Source organism: Glycine soja, chromosome 7, assembly GCF_004193775.1.
Source record: "Glycine soja cultivar W05 chromosome 7, ASM419377v2, whole genome shotgun sequence".
Classification (NCBI taxonomy): Eukaryota; Viridiplantae; Streptophyta; class Magnoliopsida; order Fabales; family Fabaceae; genus Glycine; species Glycine soja.
The window spans coordinates 46,058,287-46,080,139 of record NC_041008.1 but is presented as its reverse complement, the minus strand read 5'-3'; the positions used below and the strand labels follow the sequence as shown (position 1 = coordinate 46,080,139).

At 34.9% G+C, this 21,853-nt stretch overlaps 3 protein-coding genes and 1 non-coding gene across 4 annotated transcripts; 1 reads left to right on the top strand and 3 right to left on the bottom strand.

The window, feature by feature from the left end:
- Window positions 1-295: 295 nt before the first annotated feature.
- Window positions 296-4,728, bottom strand: LOC114420210 (serine/threonine/tyrosine-protein kinase HT1-like). Its single transcript, XM_028386098.1, has 3 exons — window positions 3,587-4,728; window positions 2,426-2,881; window positions 296-771 (listed from the first exon to the last, which is right to left on the bottom strand). Exons 1-3 carry the CDS (start codon window positions 4,025-4,027, stop codon window positions 523-525), a joined length of 1,146 nt encoding a protein of 381 aa, XP_028241899.1. The 5' UTR covers window positions 4,028-4,728; the 3' UTR covers window positions 296-522.
- Window positions 4,729-7,429: 2,701 nt separating this feature from the next.
- Window positions 7,430-11,974, bottom strand: LOC114420209 (EH domain-containing protein 1-like). The gene is made up of 16 exons (XM_028386097.1): window positions 11,819-11,974; window positions 11,666-11,745; window positions 11,424-11,492; window positions 11,271-11,328; window positions 10,634-10,689; window positions 10,494-10,536; window positions 10,348-10,409; window positions 9,784-9,897; window positions 9,541-9,643; window positions 9,369-9,418; window positions 9,117-9,245; window positions 8,767-9,018; window positions 8,594-8,673; window positions 8,166-8,292; window positions 7,919-8,062; window positions 7,430-7,843 (listed from the first exon to the last, which is right to left on the bottom strand). Exons 1-16 carry the CDS (start codon window positions 11,901-11,903, stop codon window positions 7,658-7,660), a joined length of 1,638 nt encoding a protein of 545 aa, XP_028241898.1. The 5' UTR covers window positions 11,904-11,974; the 3' UTR covers window positions 7,430-7,657.
- A 4,356-nt stretch (window positions 11,975-16,330) lies between these two features.
- LOC114420208 (probable tyrosine-protein phosphatase DSP4) lies at window positions 16,331-20,350 on the top strand. The gene is made up of 5 exons (XM_028386096.1): window positions 16,331-17,382; window positions 17,462-17,555; window positions 19,616-19,673; window positions 19,765-19,808; window positions 19,900-20,350. Exons 1-5 carry the CDS (start codon window positions 17,189-17,191, stop codon window positions 20,083-20,085), a joined length of 576 nt encoding a protein of 191 aa, XP_028241897.1. The 5' UTR covers window positions 16,331-17,188; the 3' UTR covers window positions 20,086-20,350.
- A 1,267-nt stretch (window positions 20,351-21,617) lies between these two features.
- LOC114420768 lies at window positions 21,618-21,748 on the bottom strand. The gene has a single exon (XR_003668401.1). It is a non-coding gene; the product is annotated as a small nucleolar RNA snoR111 (small nucleolar RNA).
- Between the last annotated feature and the right edge of the window lie 105 nt (window positions 21,749-21,853).

Below are 21,853 nucleotides of genomic sequence, written 5' to 3'. Positions count from 1 at the left end.
TATCGAGGAGGGTTCCGACAATTGTGTAGTTGTAAGACTAATGTCAGCGTTTTTGGTGGGTGGAATTTAACAGTTGCCAATGTATTAATGAAGTAGTACTTTGCTTTGCTCTCATATTGTTTGGTGGATGGATGCTGTTTCTGGGTTTGGTTAATTAGCATTTGGTAGTTGGTGGTTGGTGTGCTTCAGATCACGGTTCACTGCTACAGAAAATTATATAATTGCACATTTTTTGCATGCACAACATAGGATAGCACATAGTCGAAGCAATTAATTCCACTGTATAACTCTGTAATTTGTACTAGACTAAGACTAGTTGTATGTTTGCAAATTAAGAGTTGCTCAGATCACATTCGTCTTTAATGAAATAACTCATCCCTTTGACACAACTGAAAAAGGTACAGTTACATAATACAGTTGAAAGAACATATGAAGGTAGCATGTGTAAATATTCAAGTTATATGATATGAGCTTCAATATGGATTGGAAGGAAAACAACAACAATATATACCTTATAGGGAATCAAGCCTGTACAGGTATGGAAGAGCTCATAGGGACGCAACCTTTTAAGCGCTCAATAATGACATTTTTGTTGACTAGGCCTGAATGATGGGTCAGAGGAAGACCCTCCTTAACACATTCATCGTACTTCTCCAGAGTACACACAATGTCACTGAAATCTGGCCTCTTTGAAGGGTTTGCTGACCAACAACGCTTTATCAGATGGGCAAGTGCTGGCTGGCAACTAGCAGGCAGTGGAGGCCTTTCATTCTGCTCAAAATCAGTGCTTATTATTAAATAAAACAACACAAAATACTGCACTATATGCATCTGCTGTGTAGTAGAAGTCGATCTAATTATAAAACATTATCATGACAAGATTTATTGATTTTTATAATATTTATACTAACAATAATTTTTTATAAGTTAACGATGTAAAATTCTTTATACTTGCAACATATAAAAAATAAACATATAATCCATTATGCTTACTAATTAAGTAGGGAGGTCCATAAGGAAAAGAAGGGAGGAAATCCAAATGCTATTGATTTGTCACATTTATGCACCATAATGGAACAACTTTTTACTGATATATTTTCCTACATATTATTATTGGGCCATCTAGGGAGTGTTTGATGGGACTACGGACAGAACACATTCAAGGCCCATCCATTAAGTCAAGACTCATGTTGGTCTGTGGACCCCCTCCCAGAAAAAGTCAAGACCCATGCTTGCTGTTTAATTTTAAAAAAAGCTAACATAAAAAAAGAATAAAAATTGTAAGTAAGATAGAGTTTATGATGTGATTAGTGGAGTGGTTAAAACAAAAGGTGATTTGTGGATCATTATTTTTTTACATACGATTTCATCTTCCGACAATACTAATCAAAATTCAAAAGGAAGTCTTACCAAAAAAAGATAAAGAATTTCAAACGGAAGATAGTACCATTCCTCACGTGGAGTTAACCTACAGTGGTCAAATAATTCCAAGCTTCCATTCCAAGAATGCTACCTTGCTGGCAACAGTGATTTGGCCGGATACTACGTGTATTAACTATGAAAACGTTTTATATGCCTTCCATAATTCGGGGGAAAGGAGGGGGGGTTTAAATGTGACATGATTAAAGTAATCCCTCCAAGAGTTTTTTAGTTGAAATGAATGACCAAGATAAACAAGAATAACAGCTTTGTGTGGTTATTTGTTGATTTTGTTCCACCATAGGATTCACATTTGTCAGCTGCTCCTTAATTGCGTATTTTCCCATACAGTGGTAAGTGGCCTACTTTATTCTACAGAAACTTTCTGTTCTACACGAAAACGCAATGACCAAGTAAACTTTGATAAAACGATTAATTTAGTGGTTACAATTTGTTTGTCACCTTACGTTTCTGTTTTATAGTTACAATAACATGTTATCGAATTTTTTATATAAGCAAATCAACATTTTGGACGGGATTAAAAGAAGAAAAATATCTGAAGTCCATAACACCCGAACTCTGATAAAAGACATTTATGGCTCTGAAACTATAGTCTTTAGTCACAGACTCAGAGCCAATTGAATTGCGAGTCAGTCGCCTAACTATTAACGTTAAGTAAAATACTAAAGCTTAGCTGTTAGCTCAGTATATGATTCAAGAGTGGCTTTCAAAGCATAACAATGTCCTTTCACATTATTACAAAAAATGTGTTGCCTCTTTATGGCCAGTGTTAATAATATACCAGAATAATAGTTTGATTTATCAAGAGGCAAGATGAAGATTTTAAACAGTGTAAGGAGCAGGAACCTTGTTAATAGAAAAAAAAAAGGGGGACAAGAGGCTATATATGACAAAAGCATAAAGAAATATATTAATAAGCACTATCATAATAAACATGATATGTATATATTGGTCAAAATTTAGGTATAGGAATCTGAGATCTGACCTTCTCAGCAACAGCAAAAGCAGCCTGTACAGGGGTCATTCCTTGGAAGGGAAGAAGAGCGGTGGTGAGTTCCCAAAGCACAATTCCAAAACTGTAGACATCAACTTTACGAGTGTAAGGTTTCTCCTTAATCATCTCCGGTGCCATCCAACGATATGTTCCCATGTTTCCCTTGGTCTCCCGACACCGCGTTTCAAGACACGATGTTCCAAAGTCTGCCACCTTAACCCTCATCTCATCATTGAGAAGCAAGTTATTTGACTTCAAATCTCTGTGAATCACACCTTGCGAATGAAGGTACTCCATGCCTCTAGATATGTCAAGAGCTAACCTTAATATAGTTTCTATTGAAAGAGAGTATGGCTCTTTCTTGTTCAGATACATCCTCAGAGTTCCTTGTGACATGTATTCTGTTATGATACAGTACACCGGCGGTTTTTTACATGCTGCAATAAACTGTAAATTAACGGTCATTTAAACATCACACCTTAATTAGTCACCCTTTCATATTATTATATGGATAATTACACACTCCCCTGCAGTTGCAGTTCAACATAATAAATGCTAAATGCAATTGACGAGTATAACCACGACATATAAATATAAATCATACTATACATGTTGCATCCCGTAAAAATACACGACAAAAAGTCAAAAGTAAGGAAATATTTTTTTAGAGCAAGTTGGTGTTTTGTTATTAAGGTAATTTACTAATTAACATTTCAGATGTTCCTCCCTGCCTACCTATCATTCATGAAAACACTCATCTCTTTTCTTTTTTCATTTTGTTTCCAGTAAAGTGTTAATTAAGTGGCAGTGGCCTGTGGGTATTTATTTATATCTCGGCTGAGTGTCAAAGACTAATCTATTATGACACGGAGATTCATTTAAGGGATTCATCTTTCTCTCAACATCATACGCCTAACTAAAGGACATGATTATCTAACACGTCCCTAAAACATGTTGTCAGGGTCCATGGTAAGTTATGTTTGTAGTAGAATTTTGAAGTCAAAACAGTTCAAACACTGCTTTGCTTCAATTCCAAAACCGACACAGACAAAAAGCTATAAAGCAAAACAAACAAAAACCATGGGGACAAGAAGGTATGTGTATGTTCACAGACTCACAGTTGAGTTCTGTAGGGTGTAAGAGCTTAATTACCTGCACTATGTTAGGATGAAAGAGACGTGAAAGTAAAGCCACTTCAGACTTGAATTGCTGTTCGAGCAAGCCTCTCCTCTCCTCGTTCTGTGTGGGAATTCTCACCATTTTGACAGCAACGGCTCTCTGCTTGTAAATTCCACGGTAAATTCTACTGTGAGCACCAGAAGCAAACTTGTTACCTATGAAAAGTTGAGAAAGGTCAGCAGTCCATTCTTCTTGATCCTCCTTTGATGCTTCCCATGTCTCCACATTCTCAGAGTCCAATATCATGGACCATGATTCCAAGCTATCAAATCTTCTTCTCTCCATGTTCTCCAAGTCAGAATCCAACCGGGTTTTGGAAGATGAACAGGGTTCTGGCAGAGCCTTACTCTTGAACCTCCTCAAACGAAGCGCATGGAAGCATGAGCCTCCCATTGAACCTCTAGCAAAGTGCATGCCTCTCAAAGACTGAAACAATGATATGCAGTGACCGATGCTTGCTTTGCTTGTCAAAACAAACTGTCAAAAGGAGATTTTCTTCTGAACGTGTGAACGGATTTCAGGAAGTGCATAAACCGATTCCGAAACATAGGCTCCAACAAAAAACGAAGAAGAAGAAGAAGAATATGTGTCAATATGATGATTCATCTACGAATTCAGAAAAGACCCTTTTGGCTTGTATGAGAAGAAAAGAAAGATGTGTTCATGTCAAGCAATTGCCACACTTGGCTTATCAATTCAAAGCTGTGGAGGGTGAAATTTTTTGCAGGGAACGTTCATGAAGATGAAAATTGTAAAGAGAGAAAGAGAAGAGAAGGAGCAGTTTTCACGGTTTGTTTCTCCAGATAGGACGGGTTAGGAGGATTAGGTCGTGTAGCACCATAAAGATGAATTCAAAGGGTGAAGCCTCAAGTGTGTCTCGTGAGTGCTTGGTTCAAAAGTAGTGCGAGAGAGAGAGAAAGAGAAAGAGGGAGATAGACTTTTTGCTCGATGTAATTTAATTGAGCTACCTTGCTTCTGTTTTTTTGGGTTTCTTTTCTTGCATGCATCATCACATCATCGATGTTAAGTGGCCAAAGTGCAAAGCATGGTAGATTTGAGCTTTGCGTTTTGCTCATCCAACAATTTTGCACTTTTCATTATTCTCATAGTTTGGGATGTGTCCCATATCCCATCCTTTAACTGTAGTAGTACCACATCCTTGGCACCAAAAAAAAAAAAAAAGGGTCATAGAATACATGTACATGTGGCACGTAACATAACGAAAAGATAAAGATTAAAGCGCACACAAGTGCCAAGTCAAGCACCGTTGGATTTGATCCAAATGCAAGTGAAGTGATGGTGATTAAACTGTTAATTTATCTTTCCAATTGACGAGGTACTGAAAGGTACAGAAAGTGTAGTACCTTAATTGACGGATTCGGATGAACTATATTTATGGTATTGGCAGACATTTTTTTCTGAGGACCCTTTATTCGATCTGCGATAATCAATAGAGCACTAAATAAAAAAGATAACAATTTGATCTAGGCAACATTATGTTCTTTAAGCATTTTAATTGTGGATCATCTAAGCTTATATTCCAAACCAAGCATTGGATTGAAATTTTGCAAAGTAAGAGATTCTAAGCGTGGAATCGGACCTTTTAAAAACAATTTGAAAGGCGTCGAATCTGATTAAGATTAATGTGTTGAGAAATAAATTACGAATGTGGAAAACAAAACGTATAAAGATGAATGAAAGATTATTAAGGGAACATAATACTCGTACCAAACCCTCTGTTTCACCGTCCAATGCTTCATTCCAATTCCTCCACATGGCCCAAAATAGTTTGATTCCGATTTCCAATCAATATATAGCGACGAGCATGCCGTTGATGAAGTTTGATTATTTTGTATTTTTCCTCCCCTAGATACAATTTAGTCATTCTGTTTCTTTTTATGAACATAAATTTATCGTTTTATACTTATATTTGCATATATAATTTTAGTAAAAAAAACAATTTCTATCAAATTCACATGTATTATAAGTTGTTTTTTTTTATAATAATTATCTTAAAATTCATATCTATGATAGTTTCTACTTTATTAATAGTGTAAAAAAAAAATATGCTAACAATGTGTAGATATTAAAAGATTAATTTATATTCAATAATACTTTTTAAATATATTTTCATATAAATTTTATTCAAAAAGTATATTTTCAATAATTTTTAAAGGTAGCTTATGCCTACAAAATGTGAATACAAAAATATAGATGAAGAACAACAAAAGATATGGAGTTTTTTTTTTTTTTGACAATACAAAAGATATGAAGTTGTACATGATTCTCCAACAAAAATCCCGTTAATTAAATCTTGATTAATCATATCTTTTCGGTGTCCTGGACATTGAGATTTTTTCTGGTTTGTTTATCCGTGAAACTTGTTCCATGAAACATTGGATGATGATACTTAATTGAAAGGGAAAAGGTCATTGGAAGCCGAGAGAGAAAGAGAAAAGCTAGATGCTCTTTATAATCGTGCACATGGCTAAGATGGGAGACAAAACAATAAAGGATTTTTTTATAAATATATAATATATGTAATATCAACTAATAATTGATTAATCTGAACAATCTAACTCCATTTTGAATAAAGGTGATCAATCATATTTTTTGACGGAAATTATTCATCAATAGAATTATATTGATAAATACTCCATACCAATATTATGGATAAAAAATAACATTTTGAGTATATTAATTCATTAATTAATATATAATAACCTAAACATGCTACAAGATTGAGATAACTAATGAAATACTAATGATTACCCCGTCTATTTCTTTTTTAAAAAAAGTAAAGATACCTAATGCCAATGTTTCGACATATATTATCATGAGAATTGAGAAAGCCTGATAATCACCTACCTTCCTTTCATAAAACAAACTAAACGGATTGCTTCAAAAAAAAAAAAAACTACACGGATGGGATGATTAAAAGTTATTGTGAAGGGTTACATTTCTCTAATTCAGTCTAAGTGTTTATTCAGTGCAATATGCATAGTTTATGTGCTAATAAATGTGTAAACATTGAAAGAGTAAAAAAAAAACAGCAGAGCAAAGAAAAGAAAAATGTACTTTATACGTAATTTATATAACAAATGTAATAAAATAAAATAAGAACAATATTTTTTCTGGTTAGTTCTTTTAATTTAACATATTCAGAAATAAAAGAAATACATTTTAAAAGACAAACATACTTATCAATAATTTTAAAAAATGATTATAATAAACATATTTATCATAATCTTAATCATTCAGTTTTTAATCAATAATTATAACCATAGTATATTTTTTGAAGTGTCTTCTAACTCCCGTCACGCCAAAAAAACTAAGTATGTATTTGTTTTACATAAATTACGCATTTCAAAGCACGTTGAACATAATTTCTATTGAAAAAAGAAAGTTATTGAAACCATGTTACAACACTTGCAGACTGCAGTGAAAAATTTATCTTCAAAAGCTCCCTCGGCATTAAAAAGGAATATTAAAATTAGTTTTTTTAAAAGATGTAATAAAGATTATAGACAAAATTTTAAATTCAATAATAGAGATATTCAAAATTGCATTATGTCTTGTACAATATTAAAATTAATAATTAGATGTATAAAATTAGTTGTCAATGACATTAAAAACAATTAAGCGATACTATGAAATAGTAGAAACAATTCCTATTGATTATTCTCCAAATAACAGTTCCTTTGTACATTTTAAGCAATATGGAAAAAAAATTATAACTAAAAACAACCAAATCGCACTACCAACACCCTAAGGTGGACTACTAGACTCATGGAGGAAGTGCATGGAGTGTGGGAAGCAAAAGGAAAATAAAGAGAGGGTTTTTACATATTAAAAGGTGTATCCATACACCTCAATTTGAAGCATATTAGACAAGGTCAATATATTGGATGGGCCGTGACCCATGGGGTATAGACTATAGACATCCAAACATCAGTAAATCCAACATTTTTAAACAATCTAAACATCAAAATCTCAGCCAAAAAACATTCATCACATAATAACATGTTTAAACATTCTTTTAATTCAATCATAAGGATTTCTGAATTTCTTTAATAACTCTGGTATTTCATATCCAAGCATATCATCGACGGCTTGAATCATTTTGGGCTTTAGTTTCTCAAATTTGTCAATGCTATAGCCACTCAAAACCTCTCTGAAGTGTTCTACATTGGGAAAATCACCAGCTGGTAGATGAAACTCCCTTTGAACCTGTTTAGCAAGATTAGACATGATAAGCATTAAAAAATTAAGGGAAATATGGGAGAAGAAGGGGAAGGAGGAAACCTTTCTAAATTCGTCTTCAAGATTATCTATAAGCCTTTGTTGAGTCTTAGCTTTGCCCATCATTGCAGGCATCTCATTCCTAAGATGACTAATTATATATGCATGAATTTTAGCAGATCTAGCACGTTTCACAAATTCATTGATCTGCACAATTCCAAAAACATCAGATTTTAGAACCAGATATATTATAAACAAGAATTAGGAGGATATAGCATTACTCATAAATATTATGAAAATAGGACCATACCCGACTGTCGCATGCCTTCCTTGGAATATCTACCAAGTCTGCCAAGAGATCATTCTGTTCCTTCTCAAAAAGTTCCTGTCCTAATGGGCCAACAAAGCCTTCGTTTATAGGCTTAACATTAAATGAGCTGCAGAGAAAAGTAGGATAAACTTACTACTAAAGAATGTCAAATTAATTGGAGAAGGGAACAATAGATGTGATGTGAAAGCAATGTGAAACATCGACAAATGCTATGCATTTAGATGTGAGTTTCAACCATAAATTGTTAAGAGAAGACAATAAAATCAAATTAGTCACCAAAACTGATTGAATCTTATGTTCAACTGCAACAAGACAGTGCAATCTTAAATCAATGGTTAAATACTTGAATTGATCCATTGTAAATAAAGCATTAATCATTAGCTGTATTTGAAAGTTGAGTAACGTACCCAATATATACACGCACAACTTCTGGAGTATTCAGAACTTTCCCCAAAGACCACATCAATGCTCCATAAACTCTCATGAGCTACAATTTTAAAATGAGGCATAGAAGTAAGTCAATGAGTAAATAACAAATTTATTTAGATCAGGTTAAATTAAGTTGCCGATACTGCATTACTTGTTGAGTATCAATTTGGTCTGCCTTATTCAAAACCACACGTATCTTGTCATCATGACCACGTAGAGAACCAATTACACGTTTAAATTCATCACTAATGTCAAGTTTATGAGGATCAAATAGGAGAAGAATCAGATCACATTTCGCAGCAAACCAAGAAATAACGCCAGTGAAATCATAACTTCGTTGAGTCCTTTGCTTTTCTCCAGATAGGACACCAGGAGTGTCCACAAATGTTATTTCATCTAGCAGCTGAAAGAAAAAATTACTTCAAGTTCAAGGATTAATAAATGACAAAAACCAGTTGTCAATGGATAAAAAATGAAATTGAAAATATATAGAAAACTCACTGGATGTGGCATTTGAGAACACTGGAACTTCGACAAAAATGAACCACCAAAAGTTGTAAGGCCACTAAACGGCATATCAGCATCAACAGCTATTGTATTTCCAGGAATACTCCTTTCATCAGGACCAGACTACAAGTAAAATTATATTCAGCTTTGAACCTCCATGAGCGCAAGCAAAGCACAAATGAAAACAACAAGGGAACAAATTAACAATTTTCAAAGCCAGTACTAGAAAAAAGAAGATTATGGTACCATGACAACAACAAATCTGTCAGTTGTAGGCTCTGGTCCAATGTGTGCTCCTGTGTGAAGAATTAAAAGGTGACAAATGATCATTAAAGTAACTTGTATCCCTCGATCCTATACTTTTTGCATGAATGATTTCAAATAATGCATCTGGTACATTATCTAAAAATTAACCAACCTGGATAATCACATCTTAGTAAATGTTTTATGAAGGTTGTTTTCCCTGTGGAATATTGACCAAGGAGCATGACCATTGGTTTAGCATCAAAATCACTGTTGGTCTGAAAGACAAACCAAAACCATTCTTAAACTTAATATAATCACATTTGCATGAATAAAATGTCATTTTAATTGATATTAACATGTGTAGTTCACAAAAATTCCATATTTTATTTATATATTGGGTGTATATGTCACTAACCAATAATGGAGATACAAAATCATTGAATCGATAGGTGACCTCCAATGGCTTAAGCCTCTCCACATACAATCTCTTCAAGCCATCAATTATCGATGTAACTGCACTGAGAGGTAACTAAAATAGACCAAAATTTTATGATCAGAATATACCTGGCAAACAACTGAAATAAAGCAAGGCATATGTAATATAGCTTCAAAAAAATGAGTTCATAAATTCTCCAATACTGCCTTGTATTCATCAACTGATTCGTAAAGGCAATGAATGTATGCAAGATGAATTGCTATCAATTATGAATGCATTTACCTCTCAGAATAATTCGAGCATTTATTCTTTAAAAAAGCATTCACTAATTAAAAGGTGTCTTTTAATTTTTGCACAAGAAAAATAATTATCATTAGTTCATTACAGTCTTCAAATGAATATACAAAATTTAAAACATTTTTACATGTTGGTTGTTCACCTGTAAAACCAAAGTGACTTTTCGTTTCTGCATTTTTAAGAAAAAAAAAAAAAAAAGCAAACTACTTATTCTTGTCAAAATGCACATCTATTTGGGGGACTTACCTTTTTTACAGATTTTGGAGCAGCCCATGAATTGAGTGGCAAAGGCTGAGGTATAGCAGTCCCTACATTATCAGTAAAACAATACAATCAATATTAATGAAACAGTACAATGTCATGAATGTTGGAAAAATAATTACATGTCTAACCAAATACATCAGGTTGGGCATTTACTGTCAAACTCTTTGTTTTCTGAAAAAAAAAGAAGGAAAAAACATTAAGAAAAAGAATCAGCAGCAATAATATGATTTAATTGATAAAGACAAAGTAATATAAAAAAAATGCTTACTGCTATTAGAGCATCTAGCCCTTCCATTACGGGAGATTTAATATTTTCCTTGTCAACTGAAACCAAAAGAAATGGAATAATCAAATGCATTGAAAAGAGTGCATACTGAATATTACAAAGTATGCCATATAGATAAAAGGGAAAATAGTCTCTTTTAATCCAATAGATAATATATATTCATATGGCATCAATATTGTAAACCATTATTACTCAAATTGAGACCAACACCCTCCCTGTTTAGGTGGCTCAAGAAGTTTGGTAGGTTATCCATTTCTATAAGTATCGAGACCAGCAGATTCTCAGTTCTGTTTGCTCGGTCGATGTTCCTTAATATTTAAACTTATAGGACTTGAGAAATAAAACCTCAATGAAGTGATGGAACTTTCTTTCTTTCACGTATCTGACATATCAGTTAATTCAGCCTTGAAGTCACACACTGAATTGCAAGTATAATGCCAAATGATTCACAATTGACACATAAAAGAGGTCATGAGACCTCACTTCAGGCATCCTTACAAGTTACAACCACACATTGAACCCGGATCATGGTTCACAATGAATAGAGGAAGCATCTGACAAGGTAAAGATCAATACAAACAAATAACAGGCACGAAGGACATTAGGTAAGTGAACCTACTTTCAGTTTTAAGGATATCTGAGTTGATATCGTGTCCCACCTGTGCCAGGGCAACGAGCTGTTTATTACAAGAAACATTCAATTTTAAAGTCAGATTCTGATATCAGATGATCCATATTAAACAGCCATAGTCAATATTTCAAAACCCCAAACCTGCATTGCCATAACAAACTCTTGAAAACCCAAATATCCTTGTCTTTTGGCATCAGCAATAGCCCAAACCTGCGGAGGGCAAATAGAGAAGCAAGGATGAAATTTCACAAAAAATCGTCTCATAATAAGAGAATGGCATAAAAGGAAATTCAATTAACCTAACTCAACTAATGAAGAATGATTATAACAGGAAAAAGCATTATCGTCACATAATAAGAGAATGGCATAAAAGGAATATATACCTGCTTGAGTTGAGAGCGAGATAAGTTGGAGAGAGCAAAGAATTTGGTTGCATCATTTCCAGTGATGCGGCCATCTCCGTCTACGATCAAAGACAAAAGAATGAGTTGTAACCGAAAGGAAATGGAGAATGAAATGAAGCGAAGCAGCAAAACCTGAGTCGGCTAAGTTGAACCAGTCCTGGTAAGTCTTCAATTGCTCTTTCGAACACGAATCGATCCAATCGGAAACTGTTTTCATCTTCGGAACTGAAGAGTTTGATTTGAATAATCCCTGAGCGACCAAGGGGTTGAGAGGTCCTTTCCTTGCTTTTCAATTTTTCGAAATCCAGTCCAGGTCCACTTTAATTAATTTGCTCCTCATGGGGATGGGCCCCTTAATTTTACGCAACACAGATCCATAGAATACCTGAATTTACGCAACTCTTCCTTTTCATAGTTAAAGTTCATGTTTAAATTAATTTTATGAGTCTATATAACTAACTATATGGCATCTATTTTCTTGTGAAACAAAAAAAAAAAAGTCATACAACTCACATAAATACTTTTACTAAAAATGTTATTGAATATTTTTTTTCCTCACTTAATACAATGGTAAACTCACTTGAGGATAGCTTGTAGTCTTGTGCACACTTCTACATGCTACTTAATTCATCAAATGATTAGCCTTGGTCATTATAAAAGGAATTGAAACCTATCTATCTTTTAAGTATGTGATTTTGAATTTAGTCCTAATATTTTTATTATAAAAAAATGTTAAAAGAGAAATTCTACTTTAAGTACATGTTCTAAGAAATTAGTCTCTTAATTATCTTATCTTATATGATATGATATATAAATATTTGAGAAATAAAAAACAAAAATGTCAAACAATATTTTAAGATTTTTTTTCACTTGCATCAACCAGCTAATAGATTTGTTTGGTGAACTATTTACTTATTTTTTTTTTCCACTTATCTAATAAGTTATAATTCATGTTATATAAGTCACTTTTAAAAGTTTGTTTCTAGCAAATTTGACATTGAAATTTTTGTATGACAATTATAACATATGTTTTCTCACTTATTGTGATGGCATGGCAAAAGAAAACTTATCTAAATAAAATTAAAAGAAGAGACACCAATTTGTATAGAAAATTGAATTGATATATGGGTAAAAAAAATTCTATAAAAAGTTAGTGAATAACACAATAATAAATAAAAGTTTTACACCAGTGTAAAACAATTTCCATTAATCCACAGTTGTAAAGAGTTACATATATAAAAATGATAAATATCGCACAAACATCATAAACTTTGTGCATACAGAAAATCGACGGCACAAACGAGTTTTTTTAGTTCTTGAACATAGATCATAAAGTCTGATGCACGAAAAAGAATGAAAATTTCCACTTAAAGGTTTAGAGCTCCCGTGTGTCAGAGCAAACGGCAACCCGAGTTCATTGGCTTTCACTCGAAAACAAACAACAGCAGCACTGCATAAAAACCATGAAAGGTAAAGTATTATGAATTTATTCAGTCTTTGACATACAATAATATGAAAGGTAAAGTAGTTACTATAGTTGAAATTGAATCCTGAAACGGGAACTTTTGCAAAGCATGGCCACAACATATTTAATTTCAATATTACTATATTTTGAACCAACGATTTTTGTATATGATGAAGTAACATTACCTTAGGTAAAAAGGAGGAAGGTCTGCCACATTGATTCCGGATATCAGAACGGTTGTTTGGCGATGGTGTCTTACTAGGCATGTGGCCAGACGCAATTTGCTTTTCTTTTCTTACTTCGCTGAATATAGCAGTATATCCTTCTCCTGATTTAGGGTCTGTGACATCTCAAGCACCAAATTCCGGTACTATTGTTGCTTCATGGTTCTGTCCCACACAACACAACCCATAAACATGATTAGTAAAAGCCTTTAGTTTTAGATATCAATAACCATGAATATTGTGCAAGGAACCATTCATATTAACAAAAAATTTAAGAGAATGAGAAACTTATACCACGTGGTCATTAAGGGAATGGCTTCCACCTCTGCCTTTAATATTTCGATTTGATGAAGAGAAGGTACCAATGAAATCTGACTTCACTCTCTGAATGACAGAGTAATCGGAATTGCTTCTTTCACTGTTGACTCTGCCGTGTAGCTACCCTTACTCATGTGGTGGGAGTGACGTTTAGTATTGCTTCTCCCCTCATCATGGCTTATTTGTTCTAGAGAACTTGTACTATAGGAGCGCATACGAGTAGAAAGCCTTTGCTGCTTCATCATTTTTTTCAACTCCTCTTATGATTTTAGGACTAACAATTTATAAAAGTAAAAACAACATTCAAAATTAATTGAAGTCACTTAAATTAAAATTATTAAAACCTAAAATTACTTAAATTATTTAATTATAATTATTAAATACAAAATGAAGGAATTAACCTTTAGGATTGTAACACCTATTCCGACAGTCTGAAGGGTGACATGAAACTATGAAACTTGATGACATCACTTATTATATGACAAAAAGACGCTACTTTGACTTATTCTACCCAAATCTGAAGTAACAAAAACCACTGATGATAAGTAAATAGTTTGAAAACCAAGATGGTCAAATACCTCTCTTTTTGGTGTTGCATCCGGTCTTAAAGTCAACCTTTAGATATCCAAAATGATTTGTTCAAAAGGGTGTGAGTGCTATCATTCGGGATAAGATTGAGAATGTTATGGGGGTTAGGTGTTCGAATTCTCTGGGCAAATATCTTTGGTCAACAGCTTATTGCTGGGCATGCTATTGCCAATGATTTTAATCATATTGTCCATAAATTTCATATGCGGATTTCAGCGTGGAAAGGGAAGCTATTAAATCGTGCAGGCAGAGTTTGTTTAGCCAAAGTCTATAATCTCGTCAATTCCTGTTTATTATATGCAACCTTATTGGCTTCCCAAGTCCACCTGCTATTTAATTGATCAATCGTTGGGCTAAGGATGTAGTTTCAAGGAGGTGGTGTATGGTTTCCTGGAAGGAGATGATTAAAGCCAAGGATCATGGACGTGTGGGTTTGAGGGATTCTATCCAGGCAAACATTTTTCTTCTTGGAAAGATTATTTGACGTCTTATTCATGCTAAATATAAACATTAGGTGCCTGTGTGAGCCACAATTACACGAGACATGGCTCCATTCTCTCAGCCTCTAAGGCTTCAGGAGACTCTTATACGTGGAGGAGTCTAGTTCGAGCTCTTGAGCATTTGCGTGCAGGTTTTACAATTAAAATTGGTGAGGGAATTTCTTTTTTCTTTGATGACTAGCTCGACATAGGGTCCATTGCCAATATGGTGCCCTACGTCCATATAACTGACACTCAGCTCCACATTTGTGATGTTTTGTCGGATGCTGGATAGAATTTAAATGGGGTCTTTTCAGATCGTTAGGAGCAGAGGGGAGGGGAAGAAAACTACACTACTTGGTTTCGAGGACCAAGACCTCCTTACAAATTAAGTTTCTAAATTCTTCTCTTTCTGCCTTATTCATTGATTTTTAGAGCTTTTATACACAATTGCATGTCTATATTCCCACTACAATAACAGTTATAATAACCACTACAATAACCGCACCCCCACTACAATAACCGTTACTAGAATGATAACTACCCCTATGACAGATTTCCATAGCAGAGCATCTTCTTCCTAACATTCCCTAGTCCATCAAAAACACATTGTCCTCAAGGTGTTGGGTGTAGAAAACAGAACCTGGATCCCAAATGAAAATGAGTGTAAGAATTAGTGCCTGAAGATGATTATGGAGACAGAGCCCTTTGGCGAGAATGACGAAGATGAGGAGGAGGAAGGGGTGGTTGAGATTTGTGTCCCTGACCGTGGCAGCACACACAACAAAAAGGGAGAAGTGGATGTTAGAGGGAAGGATGCCACGACTAGAAGACTTTGTGTGGGACCGATGACTGGCGATCGGGAGGGATTCGAAGGAGAGTGCGTGGTGCTTGTTAACGGGAAGGTGGAAAGTTGCCATGGGAAGGGGAGGCAACGTGGTTTTTGCTGTTGGTGGAGGCGGCGTGGTTTCTGCTGTTGGTGGAGGCGGTGTGGTTTCTGCTGTTGGTGGAGGCGGTGTGGTTTCTGCTGTTGGTGGTGGCTTAGCAGAGGAAGAAGATGGGTTGATTATCTTAGGAAGCAGAGGCGGCATGGGTGGTGACTTCGCAGAGGCAGAAGATGGAGAGGGTTGTTTAGGTACCATGGTATTCAATATCCGAATAATGACATCAAGTTTGGAAGTAATGGAAGTTTGGTCTGCAGCAATGGAAGTTTGAATTGCAGTGAGTTTGGCCATGGCGGTCTCGAGACGATCCACATAGGCGATGGAAAGTTCGGTGTCCGCCATTGAAGAGTGGCAGGTCGGACCAATTATTAGGAGCAGAGGGGAGGGGAAGAAAACTACACTACTTGGTTTTGAGGACCAAGACCTCTTTACAAACTAATTTTCTAAATTCTTCTCTTTCTCCTTATTCATTGATTCTTAGAGCTTTTATGTACAATTGCATGTCTATCTTCTCACTACAATAACCGCTATAATAACCACTACAATAACCGCACCCCCACTACAATAACCGCTACTAGAAGGATAACTACCCCTATGACAAATTTCCATGGCAGAGCATCTTCTTCCTAACATCTTCCTAGTCAGGAGAGGAACCAGATCCTGAGTGTGGGTGTTCCCACTATCAGATCTGGTGAGGATACTTTTAGTTGGGTTGGTCACTGCTCTGAGAGATATACAACCAACTCGGCCTACAAATTGTTACTACATCTTAGTAATCCCTATCCTAATTCAATTTGGGAAAGGATTTGGATTTTTCCTTTGGCAGCTTCTTCATGAAGCCCTTCCCACTAATGATAAGAGGCTTCGTTGTAATCTTTCGACTTTCGGTGCTTGCACGAGGTGTTAAGCTCCTATTGAGAATATCTTCCATGTTCTAAGGGATTGTCCTCATTCGCGAGAATTATGGTTAAGGATGGGTATTAATTCTATGACTCTCCTTACCTGTGCCAATAGAGTTTCATGGGTAAATCGTATCCTGTCTCATAAGGATGTGTATCTTCTTGTGGCAATCATTTGGTGGGCTTGATTGTGGAGAAACAATGTAATTTTTCTGTGTAGAAGTGCATCTGCATGAGATGTTACCCTATTTGATGCGGGAAGGAATTAGAAATTAGAAATGTAAACATTTATGAGTAGATTTAAACTTAACCAAATCCAGTATATGCTACTCATGTGTGTTTTAATTTTGTTGGTGCACGACTTCTAATACGTCATCACAGACCAGACGTGAAAGCATCTTATCAAAGATCCTCTTACCTTTTTCTTTTTATTCTCTCTCTTCTAAAGTAAACTCAACTCACCATGCTGCCTGCCTCCTAATATTTATCTATTAAGACCGAGAGATCCCGTGAATCAATTGCTCCTCGACGTAACTAACAACATCAATCGCCTCTTTCACTGTTCACGATTTTCGTGCCAAAACCATGAAGCTTGACTGCTCTAACGGCCAGGCTCCTCTCGCCGCCGATGTTTCTCCGCCGCAGGAAGACGGCTCCGAGGAGGAGATATTCGTGCCGCCGCTCAACTTCGCCATGGTCGACAACGGCATTTTTAGGGCTGGCTTTCCCGATTCCGCCAACTTCGGATTCCTGAAATCACTCCGTCTCCGTTCCGTAATGTGAGCTTCATTTTCCGTTCCTTCATTTCTGACTATTGTTGAAGGATCCGTATATGTAATAGTATTTATTTTTGTGCAGGTGTTTGTGCCCTGAACCGTATCCCGAAACGACTTCGGAATTTTTGAAGGCCAACGGAATAAGGCTTTATCAGTTCGGGATCGATGGCTGTAAGGTTTGTATTATTCCTTTTGTGATCACCGTTTCTGAGAATTGAGATGCTTCTTTTTTATGATTATTTTGCTTTCCGTTGCCTCACAATTAACTGGAGTTACTTGATTCGAACCTCTTGCATATTTGTATGATACTTTTTCCAATCCAATTTTGTCAGATTTCGTATAATTTTTTAATGTTGGTTTCTATTATTATTTTGATCAGTCGCTGCACAATTCAAAGTCGAGTTCGAATATAATAAGATGTTTGTCAAAATTACTTTGTTGAGATAGCATGAATATCTTGAAGACTTCCTCTTATGATTATAATTTATAACTGCTCCTTCAAGGTGCTGTATAAAATCAAAAGCATTTAGGATAACTAACCGATCGCAAATCACCCAATCAGGAGCATGCATGTGCTTGCAACTGCAATATGGGCTGAGAGGCTGTGTACCTTCACTTGTAGGTCTCAGCGTGGTCCTTTTTACGCCTCACGCTGGTTATTCTATTGCAACAGTTGGTTGTGACGACTGGAGTAGAGTTGATTTCTGTTCTTTTGGCTTAATAGTTATTTGAAATGGCTGTATTTAAATGTCCTATGCTAGTAGAGAGTATTGGACTTCTATTACATGTTTGTAGGGCTGGCTTCTCTTAAGTTTCAGGCTTAATTCCATTTTGAAAGTGAACTCTTTGACCATGAAAACCTCACACTAGAGCAATTGATGGTAACTTTCAATTGAACTAAGTAGGGAACCGCTGGCTAGTACAGTTTTCTTTGTTTCTCTGAAATCTGAATTTATAGTGAAAGTTCATTTAGATTTTACTGAAAATCCTTTGGAAAAATTACTTGATTTTACTTCTAGTGTAAGAATTTAGGCAAACTATACTTGGTAATTTCATGTTCTAAATACTGCTCAATTTTTCTTATAAGATTGATAAACTATTTTGTGGATAAAACTTGTTTAAACACATACCTAATCCCCCTCCCTACAAGGTCCTTCCTAGAAAACCAATGTTGATACTTTTGTTTGCTCTTGCACAGTTGCACTGTCAATTGGTTGCCATGTTACCACATTGTCCTGGAAAGAAACCATTTCTATAGTACATGTTACTGCTGTAATTAAATTAGTTCTTGTTGGTTTTAGCTTGTAATTATGTTATTCTTTTCTGTTTTTTTTTTTTTTTTTGCTGTCTTTTGCCATACATCATTTGTAGTTGTATCTATTCCCTTTATTTTCTTCTTCAAGCTAATCTAGGGAAAGTTGCAGACTCTCTTCCTTTATCCTAGCTAACATCTCATGATCTTATTGAATTCAAGAACAGCAGCCAGCCCTTTGTCCTGTGTTTCAAAACAGATCTAGAATCAATTCTTTTCTTCATCCTCTGTCATAAAGCTATTTCAGAATAAGCATACGAACTATTCATTGCCCTCAGCAAAGTCTTGCTTCATTTAAGATGTTTAGCACAAATTAACCTTTTACCTCCGCGTACCAACAAAACATTTATATTAGCTGTATAAACCTCATACTAAAACCAGATTTGGGAACTTTAAAAGAGAATCCAGGACTTTCTAGAAAGATGGCTTTAAGATGCTTTTGTTCATATGAATTTGATCTTTATGTCTAGAGCTTGTTTAACGTGGCAAAATTTTTGGGATTGAGGAATGGCTTACACAACAGAGAAATTTAAACTGATTCTATTTCCAATACATTTTACATGCTATCACACAAGGTGTGTAGCCTGGCCTCCTTAATTGGTACTCCGAGGTAGTCCACGAATTACTTGTCCATTGCAGACTCTTATTTTCCTTTGGAATCAACCTTTAGCAGGAGTTTGATGGTGCCTCCTATGCTGGATTTTTTTTTCCTTCTGAAATCTGTCTTTATGCTCTAGGGATGCATTTATCTCCCTTAAAATTGAATGATAACAATCCCCTTTCCCCATCAATTGCCTTCTTCTGCCTGGATATCAGGCAAGGCTGGAAAAGCAAAAGATCGAGAATATGATGTTTTAATTGATATCTTGAAAAAAAAAAACATAGTTCGGCAAATTGATTCAAAATTTCAAATACTGTGGGCAGGAACCCTTTGTCAACATCCCAAATGATACAATTCGTGAAGCTTTGAAAGTAGCCCTCGGTATTACAAAATCTCAAACTTCACTATTCTAATAGTACATCTTGTTCACTGATATATTGACCTAATTGGTGCATGTTTTTGCTTTCTCCAGATGTTAGGAATCACCCCCTGCTGATTCATTGTAAACGAGGGAAGGTATACACTATTTCTCTGTTCTTTGAATCTTTGTTTTTATTAATATTTTGAATTATTGATCTCCAATTGTTCAGTGATTTACCATGAACAGCATCGCACTGGTTGTCTTGTGGGATGCATAAGAAGATTGCAGAGGTGGTGTCTATCATCTGTTTTTGATGAGTACCAAAGGTTTGCAGGTGCCAAAGCTAGAGTGTCAGACCAGAGGTTCATCGAATTGTTTGATATCTCTTGTTTGAAGCACCACCCACTGTCATTTTCATGCTCCAAAAAATAGAATCTGAAATAATGGTGTGTTCTAGAAAGTTGCTGCTTCCTCCCATGGAATATTTCCATGATGAAGTGAAGTATAATGACTAGTCGTTTATTTTTCTTCACCGAAAATTAGAGCAGGAATAGTAGAATTTTTAATGAGATATTCTGCTTCCTTACGTATGCTGTGTCGTGGATTGGATAGTAGTGAAGGTGAAGGGTTGGAAATGAGCCTGAGGCTTTATTCGTGAAAAATAAAATAAAAAAATTGCTTACGTTTGGTTCTTTTACTTCAACGAGCCAAAATTTTGGAAGCAACTCATATAAAGTGATCAAGTATTTATGCCTTGATCGAAACCCAGAAATTCTTAAGAAAATACCAAGAGAAAAATAGCCAGAAATTAATATTTTTTAAATTTGGTTACTATGAGAAATAGCCAAGAGATAAAATGTATAAAGTCTTTAGCATAATTTTCTTATTTCATGATCCAAGAAGAGGGAAGAGTGAGAGAGATAATAATTTATGTATGTAAACCTTTATTGTGTAATATAATTTTCTTAGAAACGCAAAGAAGTAAACCAAGTACACATTGCTGTGAAAAAAAAAATACTGAAGTTAAAATGCGTATCTATGGTTAATTTATTTAATATGAACACTATTATTTTAATAATAGCATTTTATATATATTTCATGTGCAATTTTAAGTATAAATAATTTTAAATTTGATAATATATGATTAATTTAATAATGAGTAATAAGCACTAAATTATTAATGACTATCTAACCATAAAATTGTTTTTTTTTAATAAAAAAAATTCAAAATGACTTCGTTTTGATTAAAAAATACTAATAACTTAGGCAAATGCATCTATGCAAAATAATTGTTATGTTCACTTTAGTGACTAAGAAAAACTCTCATTATTGATTAACTCTTAAGATTATATCTTTATTTTTGTTTTCAATAACCTATAAGGAATCCTCACATTGATATGTGATTTTCTTCAAGTATCCTATGCCTCAATAGCAAAATTACTTTTGAATTGTCATGTTCACTTCAATGGCTTAGAAAAATTCCCATTTTTGTTAATCGATTAATTCTAAGAGCACATCTTTATTCCTTGTTTTTCATAACTTGTCAGAAATTCTAAAAAAATTTGTTACCAAGTATCTTATGCACAGTAATATGATCATTGCTCCATCACTCCTGTGCAGCTGAATACACCTAATACCCATAAATGTAACAATGGTCTCAATTCTCAAACTCAGCAAGAAACGCTTGAAACGATACTCTTTGTCCTATAAAGCAACCAACTATGACTACCATAATCAAACCAAACGAACCAAAGCAATTAAGGCCACAAGTGCATCAGTGTTTGAACAGAGTCCACATGGATATGAAACTCCATTGGATTCAAAGTGAAGAAATTTTGAACACTTACACGTCCTCTGCACCTTTTATATATATCAAAACACTTAGGACTTTTGAATCCAAAAAATTCACCGAAACACCAAAACAATAAATCGGGCGGAGAAAAATAAGGAAAAACAAAAACGAAATGTAGACGAGGAACAATCGATTCGCCAATCACAGAAAGGGCGACCGAAACGATGACTCGCCCAATAGGTTTGTTATACCTCAATGTTCAAACGATGGCAGAGACACTTTCAACAGTCTCGTCACTCTCATAGAAACCATCGAGGCCTTTCTTTTCTTTTCCACGAAAATTAAAAACAAACAATTGAAACACATATCATAATTAATCTCCTAACCCTGTTTTCCTTCTCCGCCGTC

What these genes read in the sequence shown, in the direction of transcription:
- LOC114420210 (XM_028386098.1), bottom strand. Translation starts at nt 4,027, where the DNA reads ATGCACTTTGCTAGAGGTTCAATGGGAGGCTCATGCTTCCATGCGCTT. An exon ending in TTCATCCTAACATAGTGCAG is followed by an intron (nt 2,882 to 3,586) that starts GTAATTAAGCTC and finishes GTTAATTTACAG; the next exon opens with TTTATTGCAGCATGTAAAAA. An exon ending in CTTTTGCTGTTGCTGAGAAG is followed by an intron (nt 772 to 2,425) that starts GTCAGATCTCAG and finishes GATTTTGAGCAG; the next exon opens with AATGAAAGGCCTCCACTGCC.
- LOC114420209 (XM_028386097.1), bottom strand. Translation starts at nt 11,903, where the DNA reads ATGAAAACAGTTTCCGATTGGATCGATTCGTGTTCGAAAGAGCAATTG. An exon ending in GTTCTCAAATGCCACATCCA is followed by an intron (nt 9,019 to 9,116) that starts GTGAGTTTTCTA and finishes TTTTTCTTTCAG; the next exon opens with CTGCTAGATGAAATAACATT. An exon ending in ACCAAATTGATACTCAACAA is followed by an intron (nt 8,674 to 8,766) that starts GTAATGCAGTAT and finishes TTAAAATTGTAG; the next exon opens with CTCATGAGAGTTTATGGAGC.
- LOC114420208 (XM_028386096.1), top strand. Translation starts at nt 17,189, where the DNA reads ATGAAGCTTGACTGCTCTAACGGCCAGGCTCCTCTCGCCGCCGATGTT. An exon ending in CTCCGTCTCCGTTCCGTAAT is followed by an intron (nt 17,383 to 17,461) that starts GTGAGCTTCATT and finishes ATTTTTGTGCAG; the next exon opens with GTGTTTGTGCCCTGAACCGT. An exon ending in TCGGGATCGATGGCTGTAAG is followed by an intron (nt 17,556 to 19,615) that starts GTTTGTATTATT and finishes TACTGTGGGCAG; the next exon opens with GAACCCTTTGTCAACATCCC.